Here is a 17,140-nt window from a genome sequence, read left to right as displayed (position 1 = left end):
TGACCATCATTATGTTTGTAGGAAAAAGCGGGAGGCTTGCAAGCCGAAGAACACCATCCCAACCGTGAAGCACGGGGGTGGCAGCATCAGGTCGTGGGGGTGCTTTGCTGCAGGATGAACTGGTGCACTTCACAAAATAGATGACATCATGAGAAAGGAAAATTATGTGGATATATTGAAGCAACACCTCAAGACATGAGTCAGGAAGTTAAAGCTTGGTCGCAAAAGGATTATCCAAATGGACAATGACCGCAAGCATACTTCTAAAGTTGTGGCAAAATGGCTTAAGGACAACAAAGTCAAGGTATTGGAGTGGCCATCACAAATCCCTGACCTCAATCCTATAGACCATTTGTGGGCAGAACTGAAAGCGTGTGTGAACAAGGAGGCCTAGAATCCTGACTCAGTTACACCAGCTCTGTCAGGAGAATTGGGCCAAAATTCACCCAACTTATTGTGGGAAGCTTGTGGAAGGCTACCTGAAACGTTTGACTCAAGTTAAACAATTTTAAAGGCAATTCTACCAAATACTAATTGAGTGTATGTAAACTTCTGACCCACTGGGAATGTGATGAAAGAAATAAAAACAGAAATAAATCATTCTCTCTACTATTATTCTGACATTTCACATTCTTAAAACTTCTTATGTAACAGTGGAATGCTAGCATCCCACCTCGACAACATCCGGTGAAATTGCAGTGCGCCAAATTCAAATTAAATTACTATAAATATTTAACTTTCATAAAATCACAAGTCCAATACATAAAAATAAAGCTTACCTTGTTGTTAATCCAGCCGCCATGTCAGATTTCAAAAAGACTTTACGGCGAAAGCATACCATGCGATTATCTGAGGACAGCGCTCAGCACACAAAACACCCGGCACAGCCAGAAGAGGACTGGCCACCCCTCATAGCCTGGTTCCTCTCTAGGTTTTTTCCTAGGTTTTGGCCTTTTCTAGGGAGTTTTTCCTAGCCACTGTGCTTCTACACCTGCATTGCTTGCTGTTTGGGGTTTTAGGCTGGGTTTCTGTACAGCACTTTGAGGTATCAGCTGATGTAAGAAGGGCTATATAAATAAATTTGATTTGATTACAAACAGTAACCAGCCAAGTAGAGGAGTAACAAAAGTCAGAAATAGCGATAAAATGAATCACTTACCTTTGATCTTCATATGGTTGCACTCACAAGACACCCAATAAATGCTCGTTTTGTTCGATAAAGCCCCTCTTTATATCCAAAACCTCCGTTTTGTTCGTGCGTTTTGTTCAGTAATCCACTGTCTCAAACAACATCGGGTAAAACTCAACAAAACAGAAATTCTCATAATAAACATGCATAAAAGATACAAGTGTTATACATCAGCTTAAAGATAGACTTCTTGTTAATCCAGCCGCTGTGTCAGATTTCAAAAAGGCTTTACGGTGAAAGCAAACTATGCGATTATCTGAGAACAGCGCCCAGCAGACAAATCATTACAAACAGTAACCAGCAGTCAGAGTAACAAAAGTCAGAAATAGCGATAAAATGTATCACTTACCTTTGATGATCTTCATATGGTTGCACTCCCAAGACTCCATGTTACACAATAAATGTTTGTTTTGTTCGATCAAGTCCCTCTTTATCTCCAAAAACCTCAATTTTGTTGGTGCATTTTGTTCAGTAATCCATTGGAACAAAGCGCAGTCACAGCAGGCAGATGAATAATCAAAAAAGTACCATAGAAGTTTGTAGAAACATGTCAAACGATGTTTATAATCAATCCTCAGGTTGTTTTTGTCATAAATAATCGATCATATTTCAACCGGACAATAGCTTCGTCATTAGAAAAGGAAAAACACGAAAGCTGCGCTCCCGGTCATGCGCAGGAAATTTCCACTGTCCTCTCATTGAAAGTGGTGTTTCTCCCTCATTTTTCAGAGTAAAATCCTGAAACAATGCCTCAAGTTAAACTATTTTAAAGGCAATTCTACCAAATACTAATTGAGTGTATTTAAACTTCTGACCCAGGAATTGTGAAAACTGAGTTTAAATGTATTTGGCTAAGGGGAATGTAAACTTCCGACTTCAACTGTATGTGATAGTAGAGTAGGGGCCTGCGGGCACACACTTATGTGTGTTCCCGCAATGTATTGTAATGTTTTTAAAATTCCATAACTGCCTTAATTTTGCTGGACCCCAGAAAGAGCAGCTACTGACTTGGGAGCAGCTAATGGGGATCCATAATAAATACAAATGGTATGCCCATCTTAAAACAATTCCATATGTTAGCTTAGTACCCCCCCATCCATTTTTTTGCTTTTAAATGAATTATATATACCCATTGAATCTTGAAAAATATAACAGTAATTTATACCTTTCTCATGAGCTTAGTTAAACTGTCATACCCCATAAGAACCCAAAATATAAGCTTGTTTTACTCCATTGTTTGTCGTTGATGTCTTTGCATCTATAGCTCAGTCTATGAATTTGAATTCTCCAGACCCATCCCACAGCTGTTTAACGGAACAGTAGCTGCTTTGTTGTTGTTCGAACTGCAGATTACCGTTTAATGGTCGGTTGCGAGGGAATGGCTCTTTTTCTCAAATTCATTCCTGATGTTGCGCTGGTCGCTTCCTTTTTGTAAATGGTGTCACACCACAGATCAAGTAAGCGACCTTGTGGACCACATTGACCCTTTGTCTCTCTCTCTTTCTGCCCCTATCCCCCCCTCCCTTTGTCTCTCTCTTTCTGCCCCATCCCCCCTCCCTTTGTCTCTCTCTTTCTGCCCCATCCCCCCTCCCTTTGTCTCTCTCTTTCTGCCCCATCCCCCCTCCCTTTGTCTCTCTCCTTCTGCCCCTATCCCCCTCCCTTTGTCTCTCTCTCTTTCTGCCCCATCCCCCCTCCCTTTGTCTCTCTCTTTCTGCCCCATCCCCCCCTCCCTTTGTCTCTCTCTTTCTGCCCCATCCCCCCTCCCTTTGTCTCTCTCTTTCTGCCCCTATCTCCCCTCCCTTTGGCTCTCTCCTTCTGCCCCTATCCCCCCTCCCTTTCTCTCTCTCTCTTTCTGCCCCTATCCCCCCCTCCCTTTGTCTCTCTCTTTCTGCCCCTATCTCCCCTCCCTTCCTCTCTCTCTTTCTGCCCCTATCCCCCCCTCCCTTTGTCTCTCTCTTTCTGACCCTATCTCCCCTCCCTTTGTCTCTCTCCTTCTGCCCCTATCCCCCCCTCCCTTTGTCTCTCTCTGAGCAATCACCCGTAAGCCTATTGGAGACATTTATCGGCTTTTTTTATTTCTCAATTATTTTCCCTAATTTCGAGGCTTGGTTGGAAAACAATCAATAAGCGTAACATTTTCCATGACCTGCGTGTGGGCTGCAAATAAGTGCTTTTCTCTCCTGAGAAACAGATGCCCACAGCCGATCTGTGGCCGGGCTTATTGCGGGGAAATATTTTAGCATTTCATTAATTTGCCATTATCACACATAACAGACACACTGTTTATTCAGTACAGACAAACTCATTAGGCTTCACGTAGAAATATGACCATTTTTTTCCACTTCCAACTCCCCACTATAGGGAAACTCATAGGGAGAATCTCAATTGCATACTCCGAGTCCGCTCTCCTCACCTCTTTCTCAAACCCCATTGGAGAAGGTTGGCTTTCTCATCCATTGGGTTTTGAGAAGGAGGCAAGAAGAGAGGATGCGAGGAGAATGCAATTGAGATTATCCCACAGAGTCCCAAATTGCACCCTATTTCTTATATAGTGCACCCATAGGGCTCTGTTCAAAAGTAGTACATTATATAGGGAATAAGGTGCCATTTTTGGACACAGCATGACCAAAAGTATGTGCACACCTGCTCATTAAACATCTCATTCCAAAATGATGGGCATTAATATGGAGTTGGTCCCCCCCTTTGCTGCTATAACAACCTCCACTATTCTGGGAAGGCTTTCCACTAGATGTTGGAAAATTGCTGCGGGGACCTACATCCATTCAGCCACGAGCATTTGTGTGGTCGGGCACTGATGTTGGGCGATTAGGCCTGGCTCACAGTCGGCATTCTAATTCATCCCAAAAGTGTCCGATGGAGTTTAGGTCAGGACTCTGTGCAGGCCAGTCAAGTTTTTCCACACCGATCTTAACAAACCATTTCTGTATGGATCTCGCTTTGTGCACGGGGGCATTGTCATGCTGAAACAGGAAAGTGTCTTCCCCAAACTGATGCCACAAAGTTGGAAGCACAGAATCGTCTAGAATGTCATTGTATGCTGTAGTGTTACGATTTCCCTTCACTGGAACTAAGGGGCCCAAACCATGAAAAACAGCCCCAGACCATTATTCCTCCTCCACCAAACTTTAGTTGGCACTATGCATTAGGGCAGGTAGCGTTCTCCTGGCATCCACCAAACCCAGATTTGTCCGTCTGCCTTCCAGATGGTGAAGCGTGATTCATCACTCCAGAGAACACATTTTTGCTGCTCCAGAGTCCAATAGCAGTGAGTTTTACGCCACTCTAGCCGACGCTTGGCATTGCGCATGGTGGTCTTAGCTTTGTGTGCGCCTGCTCGGCCATGGAAACCCATTTCATGAAGCTCCCGATGAACAGTTCTTGTGCCGAGGTTGCTTCCAGAAGCAGTTTGGAATTCGGTAGGGAGTGTTGCAACCGATCAGCACTCGGCGGTCCTGCTCTGTGAGCGTGTGTGGCCTACCACTTTGCGGCTGAGATGTTTCCACTTCACAATAACAGCAATTACAGTTGACCGGGCAGCTTTAGCAGGGTAGATATTTGACGAACTGACTTGTTGGAAAGGTGGCATCATATGACCGTGCCATATTGAAAGTCACTGAGCTCTTCAGTAAGTCCATTCTACTGCCAATGTTTGTCTATAGAGATTGCATGGCTGTGTGCTCGATTTTATACACCTGTCTGCAACGGGTGTGGCTGAAATAGCCGATTCCACAAATTTGAAGGGGTGTCCCCATACTTTTGTTTATATAGTGTAGTCGTGTAAATCGTCATGAAGACGCGGATGAACTTGTCTGTCTCTCTCTTTCTCTCGTGCGCGCACACACACTTTCTCTCACACACACACACTCATAAGTTGATTGAACGCTATTAGCGCGCACCGCTACTAGCTAGCCATTTCACATCAGATACACACACGCGCACCTTTTCTCTGATAGACAGATATTTACAGATTTATTGCTGATGAGACTTACTCTAGACCTGCACTCTCTCTCGTTGATTTCTTCTGTTTTCTCTGATGGACTGATTTGTCTCCAGTCACCCCCTCTCTCTTGCTCTCTGTAGCTCGCTGCAACGTCATAACTGCCGGACCAAAACTGTTGAGAAGTTTACATTTTCTTATTCAATATCTTTTGAGATACTGGTCTTAATGTTACTGGTACTTATGCATTTTTATTTCAAGCCAATACATATATTCTGTATGAGTACACCAACTTGCATTGTGCTTATCTGTGGTAATGAAACAGCGATTTTGATCAATTCTCTCTCTCTCTCTCCTTCTCTCTCCTCTCTCTCTCTCTCTCTCTCTCTCGCTCTCGCTCCTCTCGCGCTCTCTCTCTCTCCTCTCGCGCTCTCTCTCTCTCCTCTCGCGCTCTCTCTCTCTCCTCTCGTGCTCTCTCTCTCTCAGGGTGGGCCCACCCGGCACGCCTTCGGAGACCGGGCAGGATGGTGAGGAAAACCCAGCGTCCCTGGCCGAGAGCTGCTTCAGAGAGCTGCTGGGAAGAGCCGCCTATGGCAACATGAACAACGCCGTCCGTCCTGTACTAGTGTAAGTACTAGTGTTACCAGGCTGTACAGACTTCACATCAGAGGAGGCTGGTGGGTGGCTATATAGGAGGATGGTCTCGCCCACCAGCGATCACTGCCACACACGCACGGACACACATTGACTCTGACTGGGGTGGTCTCATTATGTCTAGTCACGTAGTGTAGGAGGAGGCAAGGGACAAGGTCATTTTAAGATTGATGTGGAATATGGCAAACAAAATGCAAGGTGCATTCAAAATAGCAACCGCATCTTCCTTTTTCACTATTGGGTTGAAAACAGGAACCATAGCTGGTCTCTCTTGAAAAATATATCTTTAATATCAATTAGATTGATTGATGCCTATCTATTGATCCAATACCTACTGAGGTGAAGTTCTACCAACCAAGACTAATAGTCTGACTGCATCCAAGTAACACGGTCACCCACTCTCACAGACCTCTGCGACTGAATCTAATTCACACTTTCTCATTGGCTGCCGATCCCTCCACTGAGCAGAAGCTCAAACATTGCCCAGTTACTATCTGAATGGCGTGGGGGGAATGAGATGGCGGTCATTTTAGCCGAGGAGTCATTATCAGTCTCAAATCCACAGTCTCACAGGGTCTTGTCTGGGGGAGCTGGAATTATATTTATTCTTTCTGGAACACACGCACATACACACTTTTCTCTTTTCTCTCCCTATCGCTCTTTCTCTCTCTCTTAAATCACTCACCCACACCTTGCAGTGGAGTGTGCAGAGCTTTCTGCTGGGCTCGGGAAGTCGTTTTTACCCCCTGTGCTTTGCTAATTCAAATCCAGTTGGTTTGCAGGAGGTGGTGGCAGATTGAAAAGAGTGTCGCCAAGTGTTGCTTCATTACACTCCGTTGTTGTTATTATTATTATTATTATTATTATTATTATTATCATCATCAAGGTGCTATTATTATTGCATTTTATTTGAAGAAGCAGTGCCATTATGGTGTCATTGTTGGTCCTGTTGAAAACTGGTATGTATTCACAAGGAATCAAACAGAAGCAAACAGGCCAAAACGAGGAACATACCTGAATTTGTCCAATGAGAAACACTTGCTTACATTTTTCCATGTAAATTGTTTTAATGCAGTGTGCATTATTGAATACAGCCCTGGGGATGGCCTGTTTTACCTAGTGTTTTGGTTTCCACCCATTCAGATTCAGTTCAGTGACAGTTATTGTTGGCATTTGGAACAATGTCAGTGCAGGAGGAGCGTCTAGGTCGAGGCGATAGTTTGTACCACTCGAATACAGGATTATGTTCATTTGTTTTAGTTTCAAAGCATTGGTGTAATAAACATGACCCAGTGCTATAGATGGCATACAATTGAGGAAAGATAGAATAACATTGTTGCAAATTTGTTGCATTTTGGTTGTATTTTTCGTAACTATTTCTTGAACTGAATTGTTGGTTAAGGGCTTGTAAGCATTTCATGCATGTGACAAATACAATTTAATTTGATGTACACTCTCCCTAATCCTCAAGTGTTAGAAAACCCTCTGTTACATTCAAGTTAAAGATTACCCAGGGTATTACTTAGGTGTCCTGACGGTTTTGCTGCAAATAATTGCTTCTCTACAGTAATCATCTTTTTACTTTACGCTTCCGATAACCAATCAGGTGAGGAGCAGATGTTTGCTTGAAAATATTCCGTTCATGAAGCATAGTTTTGCCTGTCATTAGTTCCACAACCAAAAAAGATGTAGGAACAGTGGCGATTATATAATGTAAATCTTGGTGGGACAAAAAATTATAATTTAAATGCATGCCGACAAACTGTTAGTCCCAACAGCAGTCCCAACACCTTACCATTGCTACACCTGGCTATCAGCGGAGCCTTGTCTGTCAGCAAAACAGTTAATTCAGCCTAATTTACTGCCTTTGAAAAAACATAGCTGATATGGCTGACTTGCATAAACAAATGTGGTTTCTACTGACAATTGAGATGTACAAACTATGGCATAAGGGGACGTCGAGCGGATTAATTCAATTTTTATTTTATTTAACCTTTATTTAATTAGGCAAGTCAGTTAAGAACAAATTCTTATATACAATGATGGCCTACCCCGGCCAAACCCGGACGATGCTGGACCAATTGTGCTCCGCCCTATGGGACTCCCAATCACGGCCGGATGTAATACAGCCTGGATTTGAACCAGGGACTGTAGTGACGCCTCTTGCACTGAGATGCAGTGCCTTAGACTGCTGTGACACTCAGGAGCCAAAGACATTAATGAGCGAGCTAGGATGGACGTAGTCAATATAACTGTTTGTTCAGCACTTTTGAAATGTACAGTGACAGAATTCAGAACATTGGCCGTTCTTACAGTATTCTCCCTATATACCAAGTCAGAACTGTAGGATAAATAAAGGGGGCATATAAGCAGCCAATGAAAGCTCTTACAATATTTGATGTTGGCAGTTCTCTAAAACAGGCTATAGGTTAAATGTGCACCACCAAGTCAGAACAGTAGGCTAAGTTATGAGGGGAAAAGGGAGCAATTTATTAGGGTGAGGCATATGGGCTAGTAACAGCTTACTACACAACACACACTTAGTATTACTTTCTTAGCTACAGTATACATATCTCCCTGGCATATTACATAATTTATGCAGCAGCATACAATACATTTTTGGACTCACCTTGTTGTGCTGTGCAGAGATTGTTGGTGTTGATGGTGGGTACAGAGATATTTGGACAGTGTTTGCTTGTGCTGCTAGCTAGCTATGAACGTACAGTGCATTCGGAAAGTATTCAGACCCCTTCCTTTTTTCCACATTTTGTTATGTTACACCCTTATTTGAGAAATGTATACAATTCAATTTTTCCCTCATCAATCTACACACTAAACTCAATAATGGCAAAGCGAAAACCTTTTTTTTGTTGAAAAAACAGAAATACCATATTTACGGAAGTATTCAGAGACTTTGCTATGAGACACGAAATTGAGCTCAGGTGCATCCTGTTTACATTGATGTTTCTACAACTTCATTGGAGTCCCCCTGTGGTAAATTCAATTCATTGGACATGATTTGGAAAGCACACACCTTTCTATATAAGGTCCCACAGTTGACAGTGCATGCCAGAGCAAAAACAAAGCCATGAGGTCGAAGGAACTGTCCGTAGTGCTCCGAGATAGGATTGTGTCGAGGCTCATCTGGGGAAGGGTACCAAAACATTTCTGCAGCATTGAAGGTCTTCAAGAACACAGAGGCCTCCATCATTCTTAAATGGAAGAAGTTTGGAAGCACCAAGACTCTTCCTAGAGCTTGGCCCACCAGCCAAGCTGAACAATTGGGGGATAAGGGCCTAGGTCAGGGAGGTGACCAAGAACTCCGATGGTCACTGACAGAGCTCCGGAGTTTCTCTGTGGAGATGGGAGAATGTTCCATAAGGACAACCATCTCTGCAGCGCTCTACCAATCAGGCCTTTATGGTAGAGTGGCCAAAAGGAAGCCAGTCCTCAGTAAAAGGCACATGACAGCCCGCTTGGAGTTTTGCCAAAAGGTCCTTAAAGGACTCTGACCATGAGAAACAAGATTCTCTGGTCTGAGGAAACCAAGATTGAGCTCTTTGGCCTGAATGCCAAGCGTCACGTCTGGAGGAAACCTGGCACCATCCCTACGGTGAAGCATGATGGCAGCATCATGCTGTGGGGATGTTTTTCAACATCGGACTGGAAGACTAGTCACGATCGAGGGAAAGATGAACAGGGCAAAGTACAGAGAGATCCTTGGTGAAAACGTACTCCAGAGTGCTCAGGAGTTTAGTCTGGCGCAAAGATTCACCTTCCAACAGGACAACGACCCTAAGCACACAGCCAATACAACGCAGGAGTTGCTTCGGGACAAGTCTCAATGTCCTTCAACAAAGTACTGAGTAAAGGGTCCGAATACTTATGTAAATGTAATATTTCTGTTTTTTATTTTGAATACGTTTGCAAAAATAAAAACTGTTTTTGCTTTGTCATTATGGGGTATTGTGTGTAGATAGATGAGGGGAAAAAAACAATTTAATCAATTTTAGAATAAGGCTGTAATGTAACAAAGCGTGGAAAAGGTCAAGGGGTCTGAATACTTTCTGAATGCAGTGTAAATCATCCTAAACCTACAATCTGATCAAAGCCACCATTTGTGAATGTGTTGACTAAATAAAATAGTGAATTTTGCCCACCAAAGGATAGAAATAACCAGTAACATGCATCATAACATTGTAAATGATTCACCAAGCATGAATGTCCCCTGTAGTATGCTTCCAATTGGATTTTGGTGTATTAACATGATGATTCTCATATATTATAGCTTATGACTTTTTCATTATACCTGTGTCATGAGATTGATGACTATAGCTCACTTCCTGTACAACATAAAATTAACATGGATGGGTACTTTAGGTAAAGTAAATTGTGGCTTTGACTTGTAAACCTTGTTGTGCAAATCTCTCTTCACCCACCATCAACACCAACATATCTGCAATCCTCCTCCATGCCATTGACCTTCTGATTTTGTCTCTGTATTCTAAAATCATTCTCAGCAAATAAACGAGGTAGAATTACCACGCCCCCTACACCACATTATTTTCCTTTTTGACATTTTGAATTAGCCTACAAATTATCAGGGCCTTATTTTCATGTACAGTACTGTACCTAGAATACAAGGGTTGGATTTACATGAAACAATTTAATGTCAGAAAAATCATGTGTAACATCTGGGTTATGGTTAGGCTTAGATTATCTACTGGTATCATTTTTAAATTGAGAACATTAAGTTTGAAGCCTACATTGTGTATGACTTTTAACTGTATTGTTGTAGACAGCATTTTCGAACATAAGTACACTTACAACCCATGCCATACAAGGATGTGCCAGTATTCTCTTGGGACTTTCACTGGGACCTGTTCATCTGCAGACAGACTTTCGCAGCTCTCCATATCTGAGAACAGACAACATCACAAAAAAAACAGGCTTAATTTCACAACAATTAGACAGCCTTGACTATTATCTCTGTCTTCATAGTTTTCATCTCTAGGGACTAGAACTGGAGAATCTTTTCATAATGTCATCCCACATCCTGCCATAACTAGCAAACATACTCCCTTTTCTGACAGCTGGAGCAGAAAATCCTTTCAACCTCTTCCATTGCTGTTATCTACAAATTAATTTGGAGCATAAGTTTTTAATTTATAATGATAAATAGGCCTAAATCAATTTAGCAAGCTAATATGAAGTTAGCTAGCTGATGATATTTCACTTAGATATAGTATGTTAAGTTTGCCTGCTAGCTAGCGAACAGCTCATTAGCCTACACACAGTGGCCTGCTGTAGCTAGCTAGCTAGTTAATCATGTATAGTTTTTAAACATTTTCAAAATATATTTACTTGAGTAGGTTCACACCTGCTCCCACACCCACGAAGCGGCCCATCTTTTGGAAGGAAGCGTTGTCAAGTGGAGGCACTGCTTCTGGTCAAAACGTACCGTGACGCTAATTTCCACGCAGCGCCTAGCCCCTTTTTAGTTATACGTCTTCATCCCATTTAATATACTGAATATATACGTAACAAAAATATAAACGCAACATGTAAAGTGTTGGTCCCATGATTCAGGAGCTAAAATAAAAGATCCTAGAAATTTTACAGATGCACAAAAATATTATTTATCTCAAATCTTGTGTACAAATTTGTTTACATCCCTGTTAGTGAGCATTTCTCATTTGCCAGGATAATCCATCCTCCTGACAGGTGTGACATATCAAGAAGCTCATTAAACAGCATGATTATTACACAAGTGCACCTTGTGCTTGGGACAATAAAAAGCCACTCCAAAATGTGCAGTTTTGTCACACAACATAATGCCACACATGCCTCAGGTTTTGAGGGAGCATGCAATTGGCACGCTGACTGCAGGAATGTCCACCAGAGCTGTTGACAGAGAATTACATTTTCATTTCTCTACCATAAGCCGCCTCCAACATCGTTTTAGAGAATTTCACAGTGCGTTGAACTGGCCTCACAACCGCAGACCACATGTAACCACGACAGCACCTTCACATCCAGCTTCTTCACCTGCGGAATCTGATGAGTATTTCTGTATGTAATAAAGCCCTTTTGTGGGGAAAGGCTCATGCTGATTGGCTGGGCCTGGCTCCCCACTGGGTGGGCCTATGCCCTCCCAGGCCCACACATGGCTGCGCCCCTGCCCAGTCATGTGAGATCCATAGATTAGGGCCTAATGAATGTATTTCAATTGACTGATTTCCTGATATGAACTGTACTCAGTAAAATCTTTGAAATTGTTGCATGTTGCATTTATATTTTTGTTCAGTGTGTGTGTGTGTATGTACAGTGGGGGAAAAAAGTATTTAGTCAGCCACCAATTGTGCAAGTTCTCCCACTTAAAAAGATGAGAGAGGCCTGTAATTTTCATCATAGGTACACGTCAACTATGACAGACAAAATGAGGAAGTAAATTCCAGAAAATCACATTGTAGGATTTGTAATGAATTTATTTGTAAATTATGGTGGAAAATAAGTATTTGGTCACCTACAAACAAGCAAGATTTCTGGCTCTCACAGACCTGTAACTTCTTCTTTAAAAGGCTCCTCTGTCCTCCACTCGTTACCTGTATTAATGGCACCTGTTTGAACTTGTTATCAGTATAAAAGACACCGGTCCACAACCTCAAACAGTCACACTCCAAACTCCACTATGGCCAAGACCAAAGAGCTGTCAAAGGACACCAGAAACAAAATTGTAGACCTGCACCAGGCTGGGAAGACTGAATCTGCAATAAGTAAGCAGCTTGGTTTGAAGAAATCAACTGTGGGAGCAATTATTAGGAAATGGAAGACATACAAGAACACTGATAATCTCCCTCGATCTGGGGCTCCACGCAAGATCTCACCCCGTGGGGTCAAAATGATCACAAGAACGGTGAGCAAAAATCCCAGAACCACACGGGGGGACCTAGTGAATGACCTGCAGAGAGCTGGGACCAAAGTAACAAAGCCTACCATCAGTAACACACTACGCCGCCAGGGACTCAAATCCTGCAGTGCCAGACGTTTCCCCCTGCTTAAGCCAGTACATGTCCAGGCCCGTCTGAAGTTTTCTAGAGAGCATTTGGATGATCCAGAAGAGGATTGGGAGAATGTCATATGGTCAGATGAAACCAAAATATAACTTTTTGGTAAAAACTCAACTCGTTGTTTTTGGAGGACAAAGAATGCTGAGTTGCATCCAAAGAACACCATACCTACTGTGAAGCATGGGGGTGGAAACATCATGGTTTGGGGCTGTTTTTCTGCAAAGGGACCAGGACGACTGATCCGTGTAAAGGAAAGAATGAATGGGGCCATGTATCGTGAGATTTTGAGTGAAAACCTCCTTCCATCAGCAAGGGCATTGAAGATGAAACGTGGCTGGGTCTTTCAGCATGACAATGATCCCAAACACACCGCCCGGGCAACGAAGGAGTGGCTTGGTAAGAAGCATTTCAAGGTCCTGGAGTGGCCTAGCCAGTCTCCAGATCTCAACCCCATAGAAAATCTTTGGAGGGAGTTGAAAGTCCATGTTGCCCAGCGACAGCCCCAAAACATCACTGCTCTAGAGGAGATCTGCATGGAGGAATGGGCCAAAATACCAGCAACAGTGTGTGAAAACCTTGTGAAGACTTACAGAAAACGTTTGACCTGTGTCATTGCCAACAAAGGGTATATAACAAAGTATTGAGAAACTTTTGTTATTGACCAAATACTTATTTTCCACCATAATTTGCACATAAATTCATAAAAAATCCTACAATGTGATTTTCTGGAATTTTTTCTCTCATTTTGTCTGTCATAGTTCACATGTACCTATGATGAAAAGTACAGGCCTCTCTCATCTTTTTAAGTGGGAGAACTTGCACAATTGGTGGCTGACTAAATACTTTTTTCCCCCCACTGTATGTATGTATGTGTATGTATGTATGTATAACATACATACATACATACATACATACATACATACATACATACATACATACATACAGTATCAGTCACACGTTTGGACACACCTATTCATTCAAGGGTTTTTCTTTTTTTACACTTTTCTACATTGTAGAATAATAGTGAAGACATCAAAACTATGAAATAACACGTGTGGAATCATGTAGTAACCAAAAAAGTGTGAAACACATAAAAATATATTTAATAAATGACATTCTTTAAAGTAGCCACTCTTTGCCTTGATGACAGCTTTGCAAACTCTTGGCATTCTCTCAACCAGCTTCATGAGGTAGTCACCTGGAATGCATTTCAATTAACAGGTGTCCCTTGTTAAAAGTTAATTTGTGGAGTTTCCTTCTTAATGTGTTTAAGCCAATCAGATGTGTTTCGACTAAGTAAGGGGGTATACAAAAGAGAGCCATATTGGTAAAAGACCAAGTCCATATTATGACAAGATAAGCTCAAATAAGCAAAGAGAAATGACAGTCCATCATTACTTTAAGACAGGTCAGTCAATCCAGAAAATTTAAAGAACTTTAAAAGTTTCTTCAAGTGCAGTCGCAAAATCCATCAAGCGCTATGATGAAACTGGCTCTCATGAGGACCACCACAGGAAAGGAAGACCCAGAGTTACCGCCGTGTCTTTGTGAGACGCAGAGTAGGTGAACGGACGATCACCCGCATGTGTGGTTCCCACCGTGAAGCAAGGATGAAGAGGTGTGATGATGTGGGGGTGCTTTGCTGGTGACATTGTCAGTGATTTATTTAGAATTCAAGGCACACTTAACCAGCATGGCTACCACAGCATTCTGCAGTGATACACCATCCCATCTGGCTTGCGCTTAGTGGGACTATCATTTGTTTTTCAACAGGACAATGACCCAACACACCTCCAGGCTGTGTACGGGCTATTTAACCAAGAAGGAGAGTGATGGAGTGCTGCATCAGATGACCTGGCCTCCACAATCACCTGACCTCAACCCAGTTGAGATGGTTTGGGATGAGTTGAACCGCAGAGTGAAGGAAAGCAGCCAACAAGTTCTCCTTCAAGACTGTTGGAAAAGCATTCCACATGAAGCTGGTTGAGAGAATGCCCAAGAGTGTGCAAAGCTGTCATCAAGAGTGGCTACTTTGAAGAATCTAAAATATATTTTGAATTGTTTAACACTTTTTTTGGTTACTACATGATTCCATATGTGTTGTTTCATAGTTTGGGTGTCTTCACTATTTATTATACAATGTAGAAAATAGTAAAACATAAAGAAAAACCCTTGAATGAGTAAGGGTGTCCAAACTTTTGACTGGCACTTTATGTAGATATATCTAGTTTTAGAAAAAGTTCACACCACCTCCATTCCCTCATCACAAGTCGAGATTCAGCTGCTCTTCCCTGCCTCTACTTTTACGAAGAGGAGAGACATGCACACACATTTGTGTGATATTTTAATGAATCGCCTGTCAAAGTAATTGGCTTGTTAGATGCTTTTTATGTGGGGATTTGTATCTGTATATCAGACCGGGGTGTTTGAGTTTGTAAATTCAGCTACAGTGACTATAGGAGTCCATTTGGAATTCATGACCTTTTTTTCCACTTGAAGCACAGAGCTAGAGGTTATGGGTTTATTTCTGGACATGACAAGGGCCTTTGACTATCCATCCCCAGGGTCTTTCTGCTGCTCTACTCAAATCGTTTCTACGTTGGCTCCCATGGTGTCGGACCTGATTCCAGGTCAAACGCTTACCATGGGCCGTCAGCCAACCAGGGTCAACTGTAGCCATGTCGCCACCACACACACACACACACACACACACACGGGTTTCCTTTTGCCAGTAAATCGCGGCTTTTGGCCCATATTTATTTATTTTTTGCAGATAAATACAATTGTTGCTGGCAAAATTGTCCGGGAGAAATACCAGTCGATGTGCTCCAAGTTCAAAGGAAAATATACTTAATAAGCTAGTAAATCCTCAAGCTACTTAGAAATTAGTGTCGGTGTGTGTTTCTAATTTTACTCATAAAAGACGCAAGGTCTTCGTAAGGGACTTCAGCTAAGTGTACACTGATTGAACAAAATTTGCGAAGATTGTGTTGATTATCCCTGTTTCCAGTGTGTCTGCCGAGAGGGAATTTTTTCTCCAGAACAGTAAAGACGGCCTCAAGATCACGCCTTCTTGAGGACAACGTAACGAGGCTGATGCGCGTTGCAAGCTGCTCCAAGGAGTTGGACAGTTTTGACCTCCCAACAACAGCAGCTCAATTTGAGCAGGCCAAGGTCCACCGCAAACGCAAGCAAATTAGAGGCAAATTATTGTTCTTCAGGCCCAGTCCTAGCAGTTTTGCTGCGCCCTAACCAAGATCAACATATGCCGCCCCTTTGTCATGTATTGTATATAGATTTGGAATGGATTGATAGACTAAAGTAGAGTAATGATGTGTATCATGCGCAATTGGTGCATTTCAGTAGCACTTGGAAAGTAAACATCATTGCCAACTATTCACATTGGAGAGTTACCATTTTGCAATCACTAGGTAGGTAACTGCCTATAGTAGTGAAATATTTTTTTAACAATAAGCCACGTATATCACATATGCCAAGAGTCATGACCCCACAATAGTTGAAATTACAATAAACATAACATTTATTAACATCATCCAGTAGAACTGTGCTTTCATAAATGCATGCCTCGGGCCTCGTTTCACAGAAGCATTGTAGAATAAGCTTTCTCTTAATGAACCAGCCTTAACGAATTTGGTTTATTTACATATAGAATTGGTTGTCCAACATCAGTTTTATAATTTCTTCATTTTGTGGCCACCTTGTGTCGTCTTTCCACTGCTGTGCTGGGGAATGGGGAGTGGGACGGGCCGGTCGTGGCTAGAAGGGATCCATCTTTTGTCAAATTAACGTCAAAAGTAGTTTTTTTATTTTTTTATCCTCACCTGCTGCTTAAGTTCTCCTAACCTGCTGTGACTGGTGTAGATTGCCTCTGCGTTGTGTGTTGATCGGCTTACATCTGACCAAAGGATCCGGGTTTGTGTTTATCTTTTATTCTGATAAAGAAACAAACATCCATAAATAGAATGTTGTCGTGCCCTTGTCCACCAACTCATCTCTTCCACATGGATACAGTAGACAGGGTTAAGAATAACAATCGTCTCGTTAGATTTTATATCACTATGGGTCTGGGCTAGCCAACTTTCATGCATAAATATCACAATGTACTGGTAGAAGACCATAATATTACGTCAGCGGAAATACACACTCAATATCTGTGTTTTAACATATAGGGTTGATTAGTATATTAATGTGACAATTATTCAGTAACCTAACTCTTCCACATGGATACAGTAGACATGGAACAGTAAT

General features: G+C 42.2%; 1 protein-coding gene across 4 annotated transcripts in view; it reads left to right on the top strand.

Moving 5' to 3' along the window:
- Nucleotides 1–17,140, top strand: part of efr3a (EFR3 homolog A (S. cerevisiae)) — a 255,603-nt gene that overhangs the window by 120,798 nt on the left and 117,665 nt on the right. For all 4 annotated transcript variants that reach the window (XM_014139101.2, XM_014139102.2, XM_014139103.2 and 1 more), the window contains one exon: nt 5,634–5,774. In XM_014139101.2, coding sequence (XP_013994576.1) covers nt 5,634–5,774 — 141 coding nt within the window. The remainder of the gene's footprint in view (nt 1–5,633; nt 5,775–17,140) is intronic.

This window comes from Salmo salar, chromosome ssa14 (genome assembly GCF_905237065.1).
Source record: "Salmo salar chromosome ssa14, Ssal_v3.1, whole genome shotgun sequence".
Lineage (NCBI taxonomy): Eukaryota > Metazoa > Chordata > Actinopteri > Salmoniformes > Salmonidae > Salmo > Salmo salar.
This window is presented reverse-complemented; position numbering and strand designations above follow the sequence as displayed.